At 40.1% G+C, this 21,736-nt stretch overlaps 1 protein-coding gene across 9 annotated transcripts in view; it reads right to left on the reverse strand.

Annotated features, from left to right (window-relative positions):
* Positions 1 to 1,632: 1,632 nt before the first annotated feature.
* DENND5A (DENN domain containing 5A) overlaps positions 1,633 to 21,736 on the reverse strand; it is a 64,631-nt gene continuing 44,527 nt past the window's right edge. For 5 of the 9 annotated variants that reach the window (XM_048305998.1, XM_048305995.1, XM_048305999.1 and 2 more), the window contains 13 exons: positions 21,299 to 21,451; positions 20,380 to 20,484; positions 18,073 to 18,157; positions 16,696 to 16,780; positions 15,577 to 15,705; positions 13,189 to 13,310; positions 11,236 to 11,381; positions 10,565 to 10,683; positions 9,219 to 9,400; positions 8,311 to 8,393; positions 6,968 to 7,091; positions 5,959 to 6,127; positions 1,633 to 5,739 (listed from right to left, as the gene is read on the reverse strand). In XM_048305998.1, coding sequence (XP_048161955.1) covers positions 5,556 to 5,739; positions 5,959 to 6,127; positions 6,968 to 7,091; positions 8,311 to 8,393; positions 9,219 to 9,400; positions 10,565 to 10,683; positions 11,236 to 11,381; positions 13,189 to 13,310; positions 15,577 to 15,705; positions 16,696 to 16,780; positions 18,073 to 18,157; positions 20,380 to 20,484; positions 21,299 to 21,451 — 1,686 coding nt within the window. In that variant the 3' untranslated portion in view covers positions 1,633 to 5,555. The remainder of the gene's footprint in view (positions 5,740 to 5,958; positions 6,128 to 6,967; positions 7,092 to 8,310; positions 8,394 to 9,218; positions 9,401 to 10,564; positions 10,684 to 11,235; positions 11,382 to 13,188; positions 13,311 to 15,576; positions 15,706 to 16,695; positions 16,781 to 18,072; positions 18,158 to 20,379; positions 20,485 to 21,298; positions 21,452 to 21,736) is intronic. The other 4 variants (XM_048306002.1, XM_048306003.1, XM_048306000.1 and 1 more) reach the window with 1 other exon arrangement.

Genomic DNA, 21,736 nt, shown 5'->3' on the forward strand with positions numbered 1-21,736 from the left:
GTAGTTTTGAGCTTTGCTCATCTCCAGATTACACTGAGTTTTGAGCAATTGTTTCTCTTTGAAGCATGTCACTCAAATTTTTGCACCTCCCATCTTAGTGTCCCAGGGTTTTCCAAGCTACCAAATAGGTTGTTAAATTCTGTGTAAAAATAACACCTGTTCAGTAATCAGCAGGACCTGCACAGGACTTATCTGAGACAGAGAGGAAATTTGGGGGTTCTCTGGTCACAAGGGGTATAGAAAACCCTCTCATGTAATTTATATGCCTTGTCTTTTTATGCTACTTGTAGAAAAACTTTCCCAAAACAAACATCAGATCCACCAGTGACATTTTAAATGTTTGTAGGATCTGCATCTTAAAACACCACTGTCACTGAAATGAAGAACAGTTCCTGTTTATTGCAGAACTAAATACAGTACGGCCTATTAATACACACACATTTTTGAGTTAATAGGGAAATAAAGGAGACACTTTGTCATGTGAAATAACTCCTAGACATTTGTATTTCTTTGTGAGAACTTCCCAAGTCATTGCTACAATAAATGGTAACATTTCTAGACCTGAGTCTGGACCAGTCAGCAAACAATTCCTACCTGTGCACCCAGCAGTTGCACAACACACTTTGCCCACCAAGGCCCCTGCTCCTTTTGCTCCTCTTCCTTCGAGGAAACCTGAAAGACCTGAGGCCACCTGTGATGAGGTGAATGTGCTTCCAAAACTTACCTCAGCTCCATCCAGGCCTGCCCCATGTCCATCCCTGTGGTGCCCTCAGAGGAATCAGGAGCAGCAGGTCCATCCAAATCCCAGGCAACAGAGATGGCCTCAGCTCCTGAGAGGAAGGTTTGGTGTCTCTCACAGGCTCAGCACACCCCCAGCAGGTACCAAGTCCACGACTGCACCCCCAAACCTGTCCAAGGATGGGGCCAGAGCACCATCTCACCAGAGCATGGCTCAGGCTGAGTTCATCCTCTGCATGTCCCCAGGGAGCCCATGGGGTGACACCCTCAGTTGCTGGCAGTGCAGCACCACCCCCAGCTCAGGAAGATTGATGTGGTTCCCCCAAGAGTGATATTAACACTTGTTATTTTGCTTTGCTTAAAAAAAGGCTCCACCACAGACCAGGTGGTGTGTGAGAAGTGAAGCAACAGAGATACCTCCAAATTAATGATCAAACCCCTTCCCCTCTGTCTTCCCTGGTGGTATAGAACATTCAGTGATGACCTCACACAGTTTGAAACAGAGGGAATGGTAGCACATCTAGGTGTGGGTACTCACAGACACCCTTCCAAGGTCTGCATTAGTCCCTTTGCCTTCCCCTTTGCCCCATTCCCTGAGTCCTGAGCAGGCATCTCTTCCACTGGTGGCAGTCTGACTGACAAGGGTGGCTTGGAGGAAGGCGACACTGCAGCTGGGAGGGAGGAGCTCTAGTTGAACAGATCAGATACAAAACTGTACAACAAAGGTCTCCTGAAACGAGCCACTAAAATGTCCCACAGACCTGCAGCCAGGCAAAGAGCAGATGATCAGCCAAATTAGAACAGGCTTCTTGAAAATAGCACATTAATGCTATTTTTTTCATGTTAGAAGACAAATTTTATTGCAATTCAGCAAATGAGCTACACCTGTAAAACTGCTTTGTATATCCAATTCACATTTAATGTCCAATGGATTGAAATGTCACAGGAAAAATAAAAAAAGGAAAACAGTACCTGGTTTTGTCATTATAATGTAAACTTCAACACGGCCCTTAAAAAAAACAAGCCAGTGATTTCCCCATGTAGTAAAATATATAGTTTATAAGGTATTGATGCTTTATCTTAGTTTAACAGCCAATCTCTAGGTATAAAATAAAGAGCTACAAAGATGTGAAGTACGTGTACAATTTCTTCAAGTATTTTCAAGTATCCTATAGTCTCTTCACTACGGACAAAATTCATTTGACAATATACAGAAAAAGTTAACTCTGAATAGTTTCACTGCAGGAATCTTAACATATTCATGAATTTAAAACACATAAAAAGTATGGATCATCCAGCTAGTAAGTTCCATTTGAACAGTTTGAAAAATACTCTTTGTAATGGAAAAAGTTGTGGAATAGTCTCCAGTTCATGAATATGTTTTCAGCTACAGAACATCAGGTGGTTAAAGTTTATGGCAGGTAAAGGCTTTTTTTTTCTTTCTGTATAAACTTATCATCATAGTATTTTATTACATTTAAACCAAGTCTTTATTAGTTTGCATTTTATTTTTGTATAAAGTATCATTGTATGAACTCTGACAGCATTAACCAAAGAAGCATAAATAATTGATAGGTAATAGCCTATTTTTTCCCCTCAAATCAGGTATGAGCCTGTAAACATTTTGGCCAGTTTAGCATTATGTATTTACTGCATGATGAACTGCTTATTTTTTGTCCCTGTATTTCTCTCTCCAGAATGAATGTGTGTTTTTAAAAAGATTATCTTTCCCAATTAACTGTTACCAAAAAATCCCCACCAAACATCAGAACAGCACAGCCACACTAACTGCACCTACCAAACCTGCCCCCTTCTTTTGGAAAAGTAACAGGAAAAAAAAGGTTCAACTGCATTACTCTGAAGAAAGGGAGAATGATTTTACAAAGCTCTAAATAAAACAGATACAAAAAGGTGATAAAAAGGTGCTCACTACACCATTTGTTCCTATACAGTTCAGCAGAATGGCATGGCAAGAGCAAATGCTGGATCCGAACCTTATTCTGTGGGACTGATGCTAGGAACAGCCATGAAAGAGGTGGGTGGGTTTGTGGTAAACACGGCAGTGGTGGGGGTTGTGGCTGCTCCTACAGACTGGACTGAGCCAGCCAAATCTCTTCCCAAAAAGCTGGCACAGGCTATATTTAGTATCTCACTCTTCCTTGGTTGCCTATGGATCTAACAAAACCAGCTTTTCTTCTGCTGCATTTCAGAACCTTCTACTGGTCCTTCAGCAGAGCAAATCCCTCCAGACTTGGAAGTCCACAGCAAAAAGTGCTTTGAACCCTAACAGGATTAAGCACAGGCCCCCAGTGAGAGGAAGAGGAAGGTCGATCTCAAACTGGTTTTTCCTGTGAAAATAACCCAGGAGCTGGGAAGATGATCTCTGTGTCTTCCTTTTGCACTGGACAGCCAGCATGCAGTGTGTTCTCACTGATGGACAGCATCATCCTCATGACCCAGCCAAGGAGCCCACCCTTGGCAATCACCAAATCCCAGCCTCTGCCCATGCCAGCCATCATAATGAGGGCAAAACAATCCACACCAAAACAGCCATTAAGCCAGTGGTATCATGTCTCACAAGGTGAACTTGTGTAAGGAAGAAAAAAAAAAAAAGATAAAAAAAGAACCTTAATTCAGGGTAATTACCTCAGGAAAGATAAAATTAATCCATCCTTAATACTATGAAATATATGGTTTTAATAGAATCAACTCATCTGTTAAGGTCAAAACATAGAACCTTCCTTTCTTACTTAATATTCCCTGTGAAATATACAGGCCAAGTAAAGTAATTTTCAAGATAGCTGAAAAAAACAAACAAAAAAAACCCAAACAAAAAAGCCCCCAAAACAACAACAAAAAAACCAACAAAAATTATTTTTTTGCTATTATTAACGCATAAACAATTTGGGACAGGTGTAAAAAGACTATCTCAACATATTAAGTTGAATACATGAAATTCTTAGAATGCAGTACAACTCTTTTTTTATTTTTGCCCTTCCAAAGCTGGAAGAAAAATAAAAAACCACCACGAAAACCAAACCTGCACACAGAGAATACAGGAACTGCTCCTGTAAGCTGTGAAGGAATTCACACCCACCCCATGTGAGGAGTGGCTCAGACATTGCCTTCACATCTTCCTAATGCTGCTGTGAAATCAAAGAAGAATCTTGCTCTGATAAGTAGTGACAAAGGAACTTCTCAGTTTAATAATGAAATAAATAGGACAAAAGTAAAAATAGTCAAAAATTTAATACATGTGCTCTACTCATAAATTATGGAAATAAAACTATCACGAGATGTGACTAAGCTGTAGGTAAAGTAAAAGTGCTACATCATCATATGAACCAAAAAACTTGGACTCTGCTTCTCAAAAGAGAGACAATACTGAGATAAGTTTATACAGTGGAGACCTCTTAAATACACAGCCCTGAACTTCTGTACAGTAATTTGTGATGCTGATAAATCAGCCTGTTCTTAAGTCACATATTCATTTCAAAGAGATTTTTATCAGAAGATTCAAATGAACAGAGATGCCTTCAGGCATTTGCCAAGTTCCAGATCTCCAATAAATTAAGCTTTCCCACTTACCTAAATTTTTTTTAATATTTGTATTTCATAGTAGAAATGGACTAACCTTTTCTTTGCTAAAACCAAAAGCATCCCAAATGAAGCAGACTGTGACAACAGGATCCAAGACATGTGCATTCAAAAGGAAAAGAAAAAACCTTAATACCACTGTCTTTTCAGAAACATTAAGAAATCCTTATACTTGTTAGTAAGGTATACTGTTATTATTTCAGATGGGGCATAAAGATCTTTATTTAGTCATCTGACATTTGGGGATCTCGTGTTCCCCTTTATAAGCAGTTAAGAGAATTACCAGCAGCAACCATATACCAAGCTTTAAAAGGCTGGTTTAAGTAGAAACCTTCTTGTGTTATGAACAATTATTCCAGGTTTTTCATTTAAGTGGGCTACACTGTAAATTCTGAATTGCAACATAATACAGCCAGTTGTATCATAGAAGATTTTTTTTTTAAAAGACAAACTTACAAAACACAATGATAGGTTAAATAAATAAAAAACATCAGTTAAAAAACAGACTTAATTTCTTCTTCTGTGCAATTACGTACCAATATGAAAAATATTACTTTGATCTCTGGACATTTCACGGTTCAGTCTCCTGGATTTCACTAAAAATAATACTGACAACAAAAATAAAGGAAAAAAATAATTGCTGACAAATCAGTGCTTTGGAGCTATTAAAAAAAAGCACAGATCAGATCTGTAGTTCCCTTGCAGCAGAACATGACCCAACACGTTAAAAATCAAACGTTGGTAATAATGTTAATATATAAAATATTAGTTTAAAAACTATAGAATGACCTTCTCAGCAGAAATGGAGTGTATACATTGGGGTCTATGACATACAGCATATCTGAAGGCAAGTTCACAGAATGCTGAAAGGCTCACTGCACATTTTCTATGGCAAGGAAATACTGCAGCTTTAAAATAAGCTGCACAATACTCATCTCTATCTCTTTCACATGAAAGTGTGTAAAAAGCAAATCAGCAAATAAACTCTAAAATAGATTTATACCAAAATCCTCTTTTTTACATTGAGTTTACAGCTTCTATCCATTTGCCTGTACTATTTCTGGAGTTTCCTTCAAGAAAAGTCAAAGTTGCATTTTTGGGCCATGAACAAGTTCACGATACAATGTACTGGCAAGACAGAACTTTTGCATACTAACGAGATTCACTCCTTGTTGCTTTTTTTGTTTTTGTGAAGACAGTTTTTCCTGTGGGACAGGAGGTCAGATGTCGATTCCTTTGACAAGAGATGCCTCCAGGGTGATGTTGAACTCCTGCAAGGTCTGCAGCACCCGAATCAAAGAATTCACCAGCGTGTGATCCTTAATCAGGGCTATGTCCTCATACATCTGGGCTGTAATGGGGCAGTCTGCAAGCAGGGCGATCCAGTGGTGCAAAAGGTGGTCTCTGACAAGGTGGCAGTTGGCAGTTTGGGAATAAAAATAAAGCCAAGTTAATTTCACCCCTGCACAGACATGATTTTCATTCTTTCGCTTCTAAGCACACCTACTGAGTTCTCTGCTTATCTTTATGAGACAGGGAGTCAGGAGTAACTGACGTGCAGCATCTTTTTCATTTCATTAAAATACCAATAACAACAACAATAATAAAGAAGTTTCTTTATACCTGGCTCCAAGACACACCAGCATCTGAAACTTGCCGTCCTTCCCAATGTTTCTAGGGGTGTTGTTGATAGCAGTGATAAAGCGACAGAAATTCCTGGCCCTTGTCTGCCAGTTCTCTTCTGGGACCATCTCATTCTGCTCAAGGGTCTCATAGTATGTTTGTGCTTTTTCTTAAAAGAATGGTGGGAGATAATGAAGTTTCATCAGTGCATACAGCATATAGGAGAGAGTTAAAGTTGAAAGGCCTGAAGGATCGAAGCTCATCCATTTATTTCCTGAGTCATTATATTTAGGCACTGGTTTTTTTCTGTTGGATTCAGTTCTGTGTTCCCTCAGTGTAAAACTGGGATTCCACTTCCTTCCCTCTGAACAAAGCTAAAGACGTTCACCTATCTACTGAATTTGAGTGCAGTAAAATGATTGTACAAGGGGAGCACTGATGTTAAAGTACCTCCTCAAAACACAGCAACATTATTAAAAATAATTCCCTTTTTAAAGTGTGTTTGTGAACTCAGTTGATTTATTTAGCTTTGTGTAAAGGGATCTAGGCCATTGTGTGAAAAATGCATGCTTGTAATTCCTTTATTACAATGTCCAGGACAAACCAACAGCACTAGATCCATCTGTTGTGCTCTGAAAGACAACTCAACCTCTTACAAGCATGATTTATTGCTTTCACTGTGCTCAATTAACACCAAGGTTACCCTATGTCAATTCACCACCTTATTTATGTACCTCTTCCTCACTAAGAAAATTTGTTTGACACTATTACTGCTAGAAGGACAAAGCCCAGTTCCTGCATTAAGTATGGAGCCAGCTTTGGCAGAAAACAGAGATTCTCTCTCATGACAGTACAAGGAGGTAGGAGCTCTCCTGGAAATTCAGCTGCTGAGATGCCTCCAAGAAGTCTGCTATTCACACCAGCTGAGACACAACAGCAGTGATAAGGAACACAGTTGGATGTATTTCAAAGATACAAACAGGCTCTGGGAGGTCATCCTCCCACTTACCCAAAAAATCCCAAATGAAGACATTCTTGAAGAGTCTGGGTGATTTAAATCCGTGCTGGAACACTTGCTCAAGAGCTGAAACAAGTCCACTTTCTCCACACAGCAGCAGGGTCAGGCTGCCTCTCTGCCAGCACACACAGAAAACACACACACACTCAGCATCTCAGTTTGGGACTCGGGGACACAAGTCTCCCATTCAGTTTTTAAATAAACAGATGCCTAAATCTGCTGTCAAACAGTGACCCCAGGCAGGATGGCCCAGTTCTCACAAGTCCTGAGCATTCAAAAATTGACTGACTTCTCTAAGAATAAAGCCAAGGAAAGCATTGTCAGGGCCTCATCATCATCAAATGAAGCCTCAAGCAGTCTGCCAATTAATGAGCAGGTTTTACTTATAATAATGATCACTACAGAAAACTAGAAAAGTCTTTTCCTCTTTTTTTAAGTAACAGAGATCACAGATCCAGTGTAGCAGGTGCCTCTGATTGCTCATCAACAAAAACAACATTTAATGCTCAGTAAAAAACGAAGTCCTTCTTCAGCACTTGATGGTAAATTCTATTTTGCAAAACCAGTCCATGACGACTTGAGATCATTATCAATGTGATCATTAACTAGAATTACACTGTATATTAATCTGCCATGCCATAATGAACTTAGAAGTCAGGTGCTATAGGAATGGGAGGACCTATTTGTAAAAAATTCCTGTTGAGAGCCATCCATACAGAGCCAGCATTGCTCTACACCTCACAAGGGCTGGACTGGGATGATTTGACAGGGGTATGCTACTTAGGTTTGTTTCAGAAAAATCACTGCTCTGTCAGCTGATTATATGAGTAATGCAAAAGAGTCTTTAAGAGCACTTCTGCTTCACTTGCTTGGGTGATGTGGGTGTTTTCAGGGTGGTCTTCTTTGTTTCTTTCCTTTTTTTTTAAAGTGGCCCATGGGTTTTCATGTTTTAAGTAGCAAAGATAATGCAAAACAGACATTAAAAAACCTACTTAGAACTCGATGCAGATGTAAAATGTCAGTTAATTCAGAACAAACAAAACAGGAGGCACTGTTCTTGACAGTGTATGGGTAGAATCCTCGGCAGAACTTGACTAATAACACAATTTCCAATACCAGAATGTTAACATTTAATTTAACAGAATGCTCCAGTTAGCAGCAAAAGAGAGGTGTTTGAGGCTGTACTACCTCAGTATCTCATTTTTGGTCCACTAAAGGAGTTTTCAAGCACATGGCTGCTCATTCAGTTTAGTTATTTCTGCTATATATTCTCTCATGTTTACTAATCAGAGTTTTAGGACAGGAGTGCCATTACACAGACAATAACCTCTCACCTCCTTCTCTGGCTTGTGGAAATGCTTGACAATACCATTAACAGCTTCCCCAATAGCTTCTTGTATCTGACCAGTATTTAACTCTGCAAAATACAAAAATATATCCAGTTACAGCTTCAGAAATTGTACCTGTGTGTGAGGGTTATGGCCTAACAAAACACAGGAGAGGAGCATGAACCAGTATAACTCATTCTGTTAGGGAAAGAGTGCTGGGCTGTGGGTAATGGAAACCCAACTCCCACTTTTATGTATTGTTGAAGAGGCAGAAACAGAGATGGTTTGGTTTTAAATTGAAATTAACACTTCAAAACAAGTGTTTCAAAACAGTGGAAAGGGTTTTTACATATTATGTGAGTTTTCTGACCAGGACCCAAAGCTAAGGAAATGAGCTGTGCTTTGTTTAGGACTAGCAGATCTGGGCATCCTGGAAACACTTCCTGAGGTTGCTTCACTGCAAACCCAAGCACTGCTGGGAACAAGTAGCCACCTGATTTGTCAGGAGTTAAGACAACCACGGAACCCTGATCTCAATAGAAAAAAATAGAGAAGGCCATGAATAGAAGCCACTAGCAAGTTTTTTCATCCATGAAGGACAGACAGAGACAAGGCTACAAATTTCTACCTTCCTCCACAGCATTCATTCCACAGGTGAAGGACAAGAATACAAAAAACACCACTAGGGCAGCTAAGCACTGGACAAGGAGTGCAGAGACATCTGCCATCCTTGCAGACTTTCCAAACTTAAACAGACAGTACAGGTTACTTGGGATTGTAATTTAGAAGTTAGCTGGAGTTCAAGCAGGACACTTGGCTGAGTTTCACAGGTCCTCTCCAAACTCCAGGGCTGTTTGCAAGCCCTCAGGTGATGATGCAGAACAGGACAGGACAAGACAACCCCCAGCACTCACTTGGCTTATTGTTTGGTGAGATAGTGACAAATCTCCTGATCATGCTCGGAGACTGCTGCAGGGGCGGGGTTCGGCACTGCCGCTCATCAGCCTCGGTGTGGGAAGTCAGCAACTCTCCCACCAGGATCCTCTCTAAGCTGCCATCATCCATTCCCTTCCCAAGCCACCTTCCGCAGGGAAACCTAAGAACACCAAGGAGATAAATACATGGCTCAACCCAGATTCAATTCCATGCCAAAGACTTTCAACTGCAGTTGCCTAAAGCCCAAATCCTGCTAGCATAGTTATTAGAAAGACTTCGTTCATCCAGCAACAAAGTCTTGGCTTTGGCTTTTGCCAGCACAGGCAGCAAAAATAAAACAGCTTTTCAGTTCCAAGTTTGTGCTGAGTGCTGCAGTAAATAATCCATCCACAAAGCAGATTTTGCTTGAGTCCCATATGTAGCACGTGATTTGAGGAAAAATGGGTAAAAGGGGAAATCCTACTACGCCCCATAGATGGGTTAAGAAATACAATGAATGTGCTACATAGCGGGCCAGCTGCAAAACAACCCCACAACCCAAACACATGCTTAAATGCCAAAACACCAATACTTCTGCTGAATTGGGGTATTAAATCAGACACTAGAAAGCACACATGCTCATTTGCTCATTATCACTTTCTCTGAACCAATGTTGATGTCAGTTTAATCAGCTTAATTGGAAAACTGAACAGCATCCAAAAATAGAATCTTTCCTCTTCATTTAATTACAAATGAACTGGCATGGAGAGCTGACTGGTGGACTTACCCACCAATTTGACATCAACATGAGCCTGACAGTTTCTCTAAACAAAGGACAGAGCATCAAACTATGCTGTACCTAACACAAATAAACCTAATTCTCACTGCAAATTTCATTCCTTTACTTTCCCCATGTAAACACAGGTTTCCAACACTCATAAGCCCTTGTGCTCCAGCTTGTGTCCAAAGGTGACTCTAACACCTAGAGCACCCAGGCCTAATATAAAATACCACCTGTATTTGATAAGCAGCAAGCTCTGACTTGCTCTTTCTTCCTTGGGCTCAAGGCAGATTATTTCTAAGATGCACAACAGTCAACTCATCCTCTCCACCAACAGTCTGATGTGAGACATGAACATCTGCAAACTGCAGCCCTGTTTGAATTTGTAAGAACCACAACTTGTTTAATGCCAGAAGCCAAACGATCTTTCTGTGCCTTCAGGTCGAGGCAACTGCAGACACAGAGTCCCAGGAGATCAGACCTTTCTAATCAAACAAGCCCTACTGTGCCAGCTCCCTGCAGAAATTCTACTTACCCCACATGAAATGTCAGGATGATACTTACTTGTAAGTATGCCCTGTTATTTCATTTCTGACCATAACATATTCCACAAGCCACTTGGCATACAGCCCTGAATTATCATGTCCTATTTGCACTGTGGTCAGTTTTCCCAGGTTCTGGCACTGCAAATTAAACAAAAGTTTGTCAGAGGAAATTGAAACAAAGCAGCATGTTGGGGGAGTACACTATTACAGAACATGCTCAAACAGAAACTCAGAAATGTGGTTCCTGTTTCTGACTGCATGACAGGTTCTGGGCTTTTTAGTGGTAGGCTGCTTTACTTGTTTCTGTTGGTTTGCTTGTTTTGTTAAATACTATTTTGATCAGCATAGAGAACATCAGCTGAACTGGATTTTTCAATTAAATTTTATCCAATGCACACAACACACATGCAAAAATCAGAGCAGAATCACTTCTTTGTTTTCCAACAGAAGAGGGTATGACACCTCCCACAGTTGTAACATAAAGACAGTCTTGTCTATCCCTTGCACTAAGGAACTGTCAGTCATTTTGCTCTTCATGTCATTAAATACAGGTTAAATGTGCTACACACAGGCACAAAGTATCTGTGACTAACCACAAAGATATGAAACGTATGGCAAGGTGGTACAGCAAGGGGAGAATTTAAAACTTCACAAACAGAACATCCAAATCAGGTTTTATATCAATACAACCTCAAAAGTCATTTCTAATAGATTCCTGGGAATCTGCAGGACTCCTGTTTCACCCAGTTCTCCCGAAATACAGATCCAAGGATTGGCTGTGAACATTGAGCCACCAAGTTTCTTGCTGGGAACAATCAATATATGGTATGGTATCACTGCAAACACAAAAGAAATAACACTTCAAAAATTAAGAAGGATAATTATGTAACCTCTTTAGTCAAGAGAGGGGCAAAAGGTAAGTCATAAAACAGCATTGCAGTACCATGAAATGTTAAAACAACATCAGACATCCTATTTAATCATGCTGACACTTGCACACTAAGCACTGACTGACAATGGGGAAGTATACACATACACAGCAATCACTAAGAAACAGAGCTGACAGCAGAAGTGTCAAATGAAGAAAGAAATCTGGATGGAATAATGCCTTCTTATGGGTATAATCAGCCTTTATTTACCAACCTCAAAACATGGCACAAAGATGGTTACTTATCCTCAGCTTAGTGACAGCAAGTAAAGACATGGTATTCCTGTACTCAGGACACTGCACAGCTCCCCCAGGTCCCATTCAGGTACTAACTGCAGCCTTTCTTTACAGGCCTGGACAGCAGCAGCATTCACTACCATGGCTGAACAAATTCTGATAGAATACAGCATAATCCTGCAAATTTCTCTGTGCCATGTCGCTCTTAGTTATGCTAACTTTAGGACTTACCAATTTTTGAAAGAACAAGCAATTTTTTTCCCTTCTAAATAGCACCACATGTGCTCAAATGCTTTCTGGTCCCCTGGTTTACCTGTGGGTAATTCAACATGTATCACCTGAGCTGCAGCCCCTCCTCTGACTCACAAAGCATATGCTCTTCCACCACCCAGCATCTCCTGCACAGCCCTCTGTTAACCAACCTTTTATAATAAAATCCAATGCTCTGAATGGTCACTGTGTTTCTTGCCTGTCTGCCCTTCTTTTATAGTGCATAAGCAGATTACAGTCAGGGCTTTTCAGCTGAGGAGTTTAATGCATTTCTCCCTCAGTGTCTCCTCAGCTGTCAGTGCCCTCAAGAAAGCATCTGGTGGTTGGATTTCCTTAAAAGCCTGATGCTTGTAGCGTTTAAGAATGAATTAAAATGTTTCCCTTTTAATTTCTGTGCTGATAGTCCTAAAGTAAGTGACAGTTTAACTGCATCCAGCAGACCAGATTTTCACATTATCCAGAACTTGCCCATAAGACCAAAAGCTGTTTTGCTTGGATGTCTGTTTGCTTTCTCTTTCATACACACAAGTATCAATCACAATGCACCACCAAGGGTAGTCCTTTCACATACCCCACCCCCAATTTTATAAGCCTTGCTTAAGTCTTTCCTTGTTTTGCCTTCCCAGTGAGGTTCTGTGGCAGCAGGCACACAGATCTTTGAGAACTCTGTAACACAATTAAGCATCTACAATAGCTTAAAAGTTTCTCTAGGGTATCTTTTTAACAACTAGGAGAAAAAAAATGTGTTGAGGAGTTCTGATGCAGCCCTCAATGGGCATTTCATTGCTACCCCAAACCCAGAGACAGACATGCAGCAAAGTAGCCTGAGCACAAAACAGGAAAGGTTTTTTTTTCTTTTAATTGCCAGCATGCATTAATATTCTTACCTTGATAGTGAACAATCCATACTGTGCTTGTTTAGTATCATGCAAACAAGCCCACCACAAAATTTTCAGCTGAGAACTCACCCCCAACTAAAATTATTAGAGCTGTGTATTTTACCAAGTTAGAAACAAAAGTGACAGGGAGAGAAACTCCTGCCCACCAGAGAAGATCATGGAAACAGCAATACAGCACACACAGATGGATCCCAGGGAAAAAAAAGCAGAACAATTACATTAGGGCATGTTGCTCTGAGCTGTTTAGAATTTTGGACAAGAACTCAACCAAATCTGGAAATCAGAGCGGCAGGGATAGCAAATACTTACAGATTGTTGTGAAAACATTGGTAAAGCAAAAGTAATCAACAGCATTGAATGACAGGAGATGATACAAGAACTGTTCTTTCTCATCATCGCAGCGGAGGAACGCGTAACGCTTGTAGAGTTTTCTGACAAAGCAAAACACATAATCTGTCACAGTAACAAGATGCTTTCAGTGAAATGTTTTCTATTGTGCAAATTCATTAGGTACACTATGAATAACGGGCAAGCAATTACACATGAGAAGTGATACTGGGAGAGTCAAGAGTATTCAATGTGCCAGGATACGCTGACTCTCTGCAAGGCTGATATCTCCAAAGTGCAACAGAGTCCAGTTCTCACTATCTTTCCCCCCCTCCAATACAAGGTTTGGTCTAAGATCTTCTCCCACCCAAAACCACCCCAAAATGGAAAAAGAAATTTTACGCTTTCTTGAAAGAAATTCTGACTTTTGGCCATGTAAAATGACAGAACTGAAGTAAAGAGCGCAGAGAGTGCCATGGGAGAGTTCTCCAGCACGTGATGTATGACAGAAGACTGTTCTTAAAGACTTAAGGCAAAAACTGGGGCTATCTGCTTGTATTTGGCTATAAGTAATAACCCAGGGCCTACAACAAGCTGCACACTAATCCAGGCAATAGCTTCAGTGTTGATAGTACACAGCTCCTGGCATAACCAAAATGGTAAGCACACAAAGGTAGAAACCAATAAATAATACCAGTGTTGGGAATAATCATAAAAGAAGAGCTTGCCAAAATGTATCAAAATCCAACTGATGCTACAGGAATATCCAAACCCTCATGAATGCAGGAATTAGGTATTAGAAATGCTGACACAGCCATGGATAGGTTGTTCCTTCCAGGAGGGCATCCTGGTAACTCCCCCCAATTTCAGGTATCAATTTACAAAGAAGACAGCAAGTCACAAGACAGAAACTTGCAAAACAAATCAAAGATAATCAACATAATCAGGCATGTTCTCACTTACATAACAAACCTAACACTAGAGACTGACAGGAAATGTTCAATGAAAATAAAGAGACTGAGCCTTAAATTAACCTAACCTGCCTGTAGTCACAAGAGTGGCAAAGCCACAGAAATCTCAAAGGTGCCCACGTCTGTGTTTCATTTGAATAATCTGAATCACCTGTTTGACAGCCTGTCAGGGTATGTGCTGTCCTGTCTCCTCAAAGGGTAAGGTTTTTCAGTTTCCCTGGGCACATAAAGGTCTCAGGACGGTGAGGCCACATGATTTCTTCCTGTTCCCTAACTCTAGTCCCTTTGCAGACTAGAAAGAAACCAAACATGTTACATTTTCCTTATATTTGCTAATAAATGTCAAGTAAAGAGAATGGGATAATTAAAATATTTAACAGCTGCTTCAAAAAAGAACAACACACAATCTTGTTAACTGTAAAATGGCAGAAGTTGCACCATTACTTTTAGTACCTCACTGAACTCAGCACTGCTTCCTCTAAAAACAAGTGGGGCATGCTTTCAAACCAACTGCCTAGAACAGCTCTCTAAGTAGGCTATCTAAATATGCAGCACAAAGCACATGAGATTATAGAGAATTGATGTCATCCTGTACAAGTAGCTCCCTTGCTTGTCATTTTCATTTTAAACATACTTTTGTTGCAGTCTCCCTCTCTTCTAGAGAATCAGAAGCTGCCTGACAGATGAACAGTACACTGGCCAGTGTTAAAAGAGGTTTTTTTCTTCTCTTTTGTGGGGGGGACATGGAGTGTGGTGGTGTGTGGAAAGTCCCCTCACAGCACTTGCTCTGCATGGGACAAGCACTGCTAAATTTAACCTGATCTGAACTGTTGACTTCACTGGAGAGGCTTAACCTTAATTTGGAGATACAGGTAGATTTATCAGCTGTCCTCACTCTGTCCTTCAGCTTTTCTTTGTTCACTGAAGGCCACAGCTTCATCAGAAGGTCCAACATAATACAAGACAAGGCAAATCTCAAATAATTAGCTGTTGGGGTCCAGGGGGATTGAGCAAGAAATTCCTTGGAAGGTGGTGAATGGAAGGAGAGGAAAGGAAGAGCAGACAGCATAGGTTAAGCTGTCTCCAGAAAGCAGTCTTCCATTAAAGCTAATGACAATTACTATGGCTTTAATTTCCACACTAAACACTGAACGTAACTATTACAGAAGCAATTCACCTTATGTTCTTAAGCAGGCTATAAAGGTAAAAATGTATGTGAAGAACCCCAGCATTGAATCCTAATTCCCAAACAGCTCACATGCTTGGAAGGCCAGTTTGTTCCATGCCTTCTGCACATTGCTAAGCAGATGCAAGAATAGGCACACCTGGATTTTTGAAACCAAACAATTACATAGATTTAAATTTTTTTAAAAGCTTTGCCCAAGATAAACCATCTTACTTTGTGAGTTCATGATCTGAAAGCAACTGTTTCAGATGCCTAGAAAGCAACTTCTTTTCCATAGAGAGGCGAACCCAGGCTCTGGCCTTGCCAACATCTGTTTTGATCTCACTTATGTTCTGGATATGCCTGGAAAAAAAGAAAAAGAAAAAGACGTGCTTGGTATTGTCAAAGCATGACAGTCCTTTTGAACCAAGCTCAGCTGAAGTTTTGCAAAGAACACAAAATATCAGGTAAATTAAAGGAAAAAGAAACATAATCACCTTAATATTCAGGACAATAAAAAATTCCCTGCAATCCAGCTCAAAGAGAATAAGAGCCTGAAAAGGAAATATCTGCAATGCAGTGCCCTATTTACAAAATTCTAAACCAGGCCCATTGTCTCACATGATTTAGGACTCATTCTGGACCTTATCGCTGCAGTATTTATGGCTGAATGCTTTGGAAAATTAAATACTGGTTTTGCATGCTCAGTAGAAGCTTTTCTTGCACACAAGACACAAATGGTATATTTTAATAAGGCAAGCAAATCCTCAATTCACTCCTCCTGACTGAAAAAAGTGGATGCTGGTAAGGAAAAAGAAGGAAAAGAAAATTCCTGTCAAGGTTGTTTTAGAAGTTCTGCACATTGCTTTTTCAATGTACTGAAAGGAAGGAATTGGGCAGAAGTTGTAGTTTTATTCACAGTACAGTATTGAATGTTAGATAAACCCATTCTTTAGATCAAACAAGTTCTTTAAACTGCTTTCTTCCCTGAAAAACAAGAATGGTCTCAGAACTACACAACCAACTCAGCAATGACTGGGAAAACACAAACACTCTACCCACACCACTGTGGAAATAAACCAAACACACTAAACATTAAAAATATGAAAACTCTGTCATGATATTATCCTAAGTTAATACCTCTGACCATATAAAACCTCCTCAGTATGAACCCTGTTTCTGTGAAGGTCAGTGAAAATGTTGTACTAACTACTTTGAAATAGTTCAGCAGGTTCCTTCCCAGCCCCCTCCTGCTGCATGAAACACAAGCTTTTCTGCATGGTGCACAGCATACACAGAAACAAGTGTGCAAATCTCAGGGGGTTTCTGGGTTGTGTGACACTTCAAACTCACCTCATATCCTGGATGAGAGAGATTCTAAGAGGTGACATGGCTGGACTTGTATCAGACTTTCGCCTTTCTGAATCAAGAAGTATTCCTAGATTCAGAAGAAAACAGTTTCTTGTTAGCAGAAATCCATCTAAAGATTTTTAAACCAATATAAAAAAAGAAGGTGAATTAACACCAATTTGCACACCTGTATTACTGGTGACTCTGTGAAGACACTGTACTGTATTTCCACTCCAAATGACATGAAAATCTAATATGCTACACAGATGGTTATACAGATCAGCACACACTGAGCACCAACACATTAATGAGCTTAGATTCAGCTGAAATTGGTACAACATCAAATGGCTTAAGACATACAATAATCAAGTATTATTTTCTAAACACTACCCTGTTTTCTTGCTGTGTAGTAACACTGACTGCCACTGTTGACACCAGAAAACAGTTTTATATAGGTTGTACTCAGTACACCACACATCCTGTGCTTACTGAGCTATTACTTTGCACACTCCTGTAACACCACTACTTTTTAAATACATTTTGAGGTTTTCAAGCAATATTGTTACTCTTATCCTTCAAATTCCACTCCAGAATGAAGTTATATGAGCTAAGTGGCATTCAGGAGACCTTAAAATTTCCAAATCTATGGTTTTGATTGCTTACAGGATCTTGTGCATGTTACTAATGCTCAGCTCTTTGCTTACAGCAGCTTTAAATAAAAAATAAAAGGCACCCACTGCCTCCCCCAAACCTATTGTTCTCTACAATCCTATGCCCCCACCTGACACAAGAATTACTGTTTAAAAATTACATTAATAATCCTAGAAACATATTATCAGTAGATCTTATGTGCAATATTACTTCTACTGCAACACTTGATGTAACAAAAATTAAAATATATTTCTTCAGTTTATGTTTTTAACAATAAGCCTCCTGTTCAGTTGTTTTTCAAGCCATAATGTAAAACCTCAGGGTGTACAGCACAATTTTATGTGCTTACACTTGTTTTCCACCCCCACCCATAACATCATTTGCCCTGGCAGTCATGCAGGGCCTGTGTGTCACATGGAGGATGATGGACCAGAGCAATCCATTTTAAAGCCTATCTCTGAGGCATCAGCTATTTCCAGTTCCTGACTACCATGGTAGTCAGGTCCCAGACCCAAACAAGTAGGCTCAATACAAACCAGTTTATTTTTCATAAAATATATTGAGACAACACACCACGCCCGTATTAAACTTGTAGCAGCCACAACACTTGATTCAGTTCTACTGAGTGAAGGGTATTTCCAAGGGAAAAAAACTCTGCATGGTGTAAATCTGCAGGCAGCTCTTATTCACTGCTTTTAATCATCTTCTTCCAGCAGATGCCAATCTTACCTGAGGTACTGAAGCTGCCTGATGTGGTTCTTCTCTGTCTGTTTTCTAGGTAATGTAACAGATGAGACCACAAAGCAGACTTTCCCTAAAATTAAAAAATATTAGTTAAGGAAATCACTACCAGCTGAATAAAAAAAAAAAAGTTTAAATCATCATTGAAAGTATCAGCCACGACAAAAACTTGCTTTAAAGATGTTTCTCCCTATAAACTCAATGGTAAAAACCAAAAATAAGACAAGTTGGAGGTGCTTGGGAGCTGTAAAGAGGCTGAGAAGGAAAAGCCAGAGTCAGACTATTGGGATCTAATGATTCTGGTAACAGGAAAAAGTTAATGGAACTTCTTTCCTCATAGTTCATTACCATGACAAGAAAACATTCCAAGGCTTGTAAAACACTGTGTACAAGTGGAGTTTGAAATCTGAGACTGTAACCTGTCCTGTGTGTCTCTCCCTGCCTGCCTCTCCAGCAGTGAAATGCCAAGAGACACAGAGCCAGCCTGAGCAAGACGTACCCAGGCCAAGTCCTGCTCCCCTCGGGATAATTCAGGGCTACAGATAAAAGCTGCCCATTTTTAGAATCTCAAAAGATTCCCCTCAATTTCATCAGGCAAAGCACCTGGACAATCACAAACACAGTAAGATATCCCAAAACATAAGCAGGACAGTGAAAGTTTATCAGCAAAAATACCCCAGTTCTACACATTGTAAAGCCAACTTAAAAGTTAGAATTTGGGATGTAGTATTTAGGTCAAGATAAATCCATTAATGATGTTAAAAGATGCATCTTGCTCATTATGTTGCTTTCTTAAACCCCTGGTGGCTTAAAGCAGAGAGCGAGAAAATCTTTCACTGGGAAACTATAAAGATTCTTGGATTCACCATAAAATATTTCACATAATAAACCAAAAGATTGCAAACCTGCAGAAAAGCAGCAGTAAGCAAACAGGGGCTCTCCAGCACAGCAACTGGAATTACTTACAGATAATAAGTATTACTTACCATCTTCCTAAATTATTGTATTAACCTGATCCCAGTAAAGATCTAGCAACTCTGCATTTCAGAAAAGCTGTCATATCACAAGGCCATATTTTTATTTACAGCTTTGCAGAAAGAAACCATGACTGTAAAGCAAGTTGTCAATTCTGCACTATCAATTTCATCTAAAATTATCTAAGTGCCCTCCCAGAGGTGCAGTAATGACGGTTTATCTTTACATTTATTTTTTTTAAAAACTGTATTTAAAAATCTCTAAGCACTTCCATCCTATAGTTCCCTACAGTTGACATAAAGAACTATTAACCATGAGGGATTATTCCAGAAGTGGCATGCCTCCAGAAGAATAAATCCTAGAGTGTCTGTAACATCTGTGCTGACAGAAATCTATTAAAAATATGCATTCAGTGGTGAGGATATGAAAATCCATTGTGTTTTGTGTGTACCTGACAGATCCAACATGGAAAGCCAAAACTGCAAGTCTTATTATAAACAGATAAAAAAGAGCATGAAAAAATCAACCAGCAAAGAGTTACATCCAAAACTGTCCTTCTCCCAATAAACACACACATGCACACACAGTCTAGTGCTCAGCAACCAGCTGCCATGGCAAGGAGAACTGCAACAGATCACAGAAAAGCAGCAACAAAGGATCCTGCAGCAAACTGATGTCAACAACCATGATGAATGTGAGAACTCATGCAGTGTCTGCCCGCTCCTTCACCACCGTGGAACTCTCCTTTAACTTCACCAAATAGCAATGATGATGCAAGCTGGATCTATAAGGGGAAGGAAGACAGCCTAAGGAAAGCAGTGGGACAGAGAATGGGCAAGGGAATAACCAAGGCCTTCTGAAAGTCCAGACTACTTCAGTCATTAGATCCTACATCACAACTCCCCTGCATTGCTCGGGACAACGGAAGGCATGGATTCCCTCTGCACGTGGAAAAATCAGTAGGTAGCTAATGTAGGACTACTGGGGTTCATCAGCAGGGAGGAGGTAAAAGCAGGGATTGGTGGAAGGAAAGCCATCCTCATTACTATGGTCAGTTGAGAAAGAAGAGTCTCCCCTGGCTCGTTATTGAAAAGTAAAATAAAATCGATGTATGAAACAGCAGGCTTTTGCATATTTCATAAAGGCCAGAGCACACAGAGAACTGGTGGTGCTTTTTTATTCTTTATTTTCTTAAGCTCTGGATCACACTATGAGATACACTGCACTTCCTCCATCAGGCCTCTGTTCTATTCCAGCACTCTATTTATTCCACCATTCAGCACTGTTTGCTAACATCTGCAATCAATCCAAAGCATTAACCTTATGAAGGGTTGGCCGTCTGGTGGTCTGAAAGGCCCAAATCTGGGTTGAAGCAGAGTATACTGATGCTCTGTCTTCTAAGACGAAAGCAGTACAGCTTCTATCCTAAGTGATATACAAGAGGGAAGGGAGAGAATCACATGATAAATCTTCACATAGAAAACTGTTGTATAGTTTGAAGGAGAGCAGATTTAAACACTGGTGTTTGGGTGCTGGGAACAGAGATACTGGATTACAGTTGTCTGGATCATGAACATATATTCTTAAAAAAAAAAGAAGTTATAATCTTCTCCATCCTTGCTACTCCTTTGTACAAGGGAGGAGTAAAGTTGGTAAAGGCCCTCCAAACTCCATCTTGTCCCACAAGTGACTCCAAATAGAAGAGCACAACAAACAATTATTAATTTCATACAAAACCCCAACACCTCTAGCTAGTGATCTCATAATCATAATTTAAGTACTACTACATCACTCAGGAAGAACCAAAACAGCAAGACTTTTACTTTGAAGTATTAAATTATTCTTCAGGAAAACAATTCCCTCCTCCCACTGACAGCACCTTTAGGATATGCTGCCTTGTAGCCTATGCAACTTCATTAACAAAAATATTAAGAACACAGCAACGATTTTTTACCATCCTATTTAAAAAACCCACCAATCCAAATGAAAACCCCAGGTTAAATGGAGAGTCTTCCAAGAAGCCATCTGTGGAACACATCTACAGGTACACTTGCACATATCCCACAACATGGAGACAGACGGGGGGCACAAACTGACATAAAAAGGACTGGGGGACACACGAGTATTTTAACACATCTACAGACACACTAAAGGTGTCCTCTGAAGGCAGAGAGAGGAAGAGCATAACACAACTTCAGGAAAGTGTGCTCTGCAATGTACGGGAATATTTATTCCTCACCTGTTTGACTTGCAGACCGTGGCTCCATATCCTTTCTAAGAGGTCACATAGACTGGCTATCAGGGTGTTCTCTTCCACTCCTGTGATATTCACTTCACCATGACCAAGCTCCACAGCTTCTCGACCCATTTTCTCAACCAACATCCTCTTAGTCTCAAAAAAGATAAAGCAAAAGAGAACTAAGTCTCTCCCAGGAATTTCCAAGATCACTTCCACTTGTTAAACAACAAGGAAGCACATGATAACAAAGATTTGGCAGTATAACTGGCTGTGCTGATATTTCTGGCACTAGTGCAGAATTGCTGTTCTTTTATCCTCGGTTTTCAAGCCAGGACAGCACCAGTGCTGATCTTCTGTTTTCTCAAAAAGGGTTTGCAAATGGGTACATCATCCTCCACAGAGTAATCCCAACAAAGGGCACAGCAGGTGACACACTGA

This window comes from Corvus hawaiiensis, chromosome 6 (genome assembly GCF_020740725.1).
Source record: "Corvus hawaiiensis isolate bCorHaw1 chromosome 6, bCorHaw1.pri.cur, whole genome shotgun sequence".
Classification (NCBI taxonomy): domain Eukaryota; kingdom Metazoa; phylum Chordata; class Aves; order Passeriformes; family Corvidae; genus Corvus; species Corvus hawaiiensis.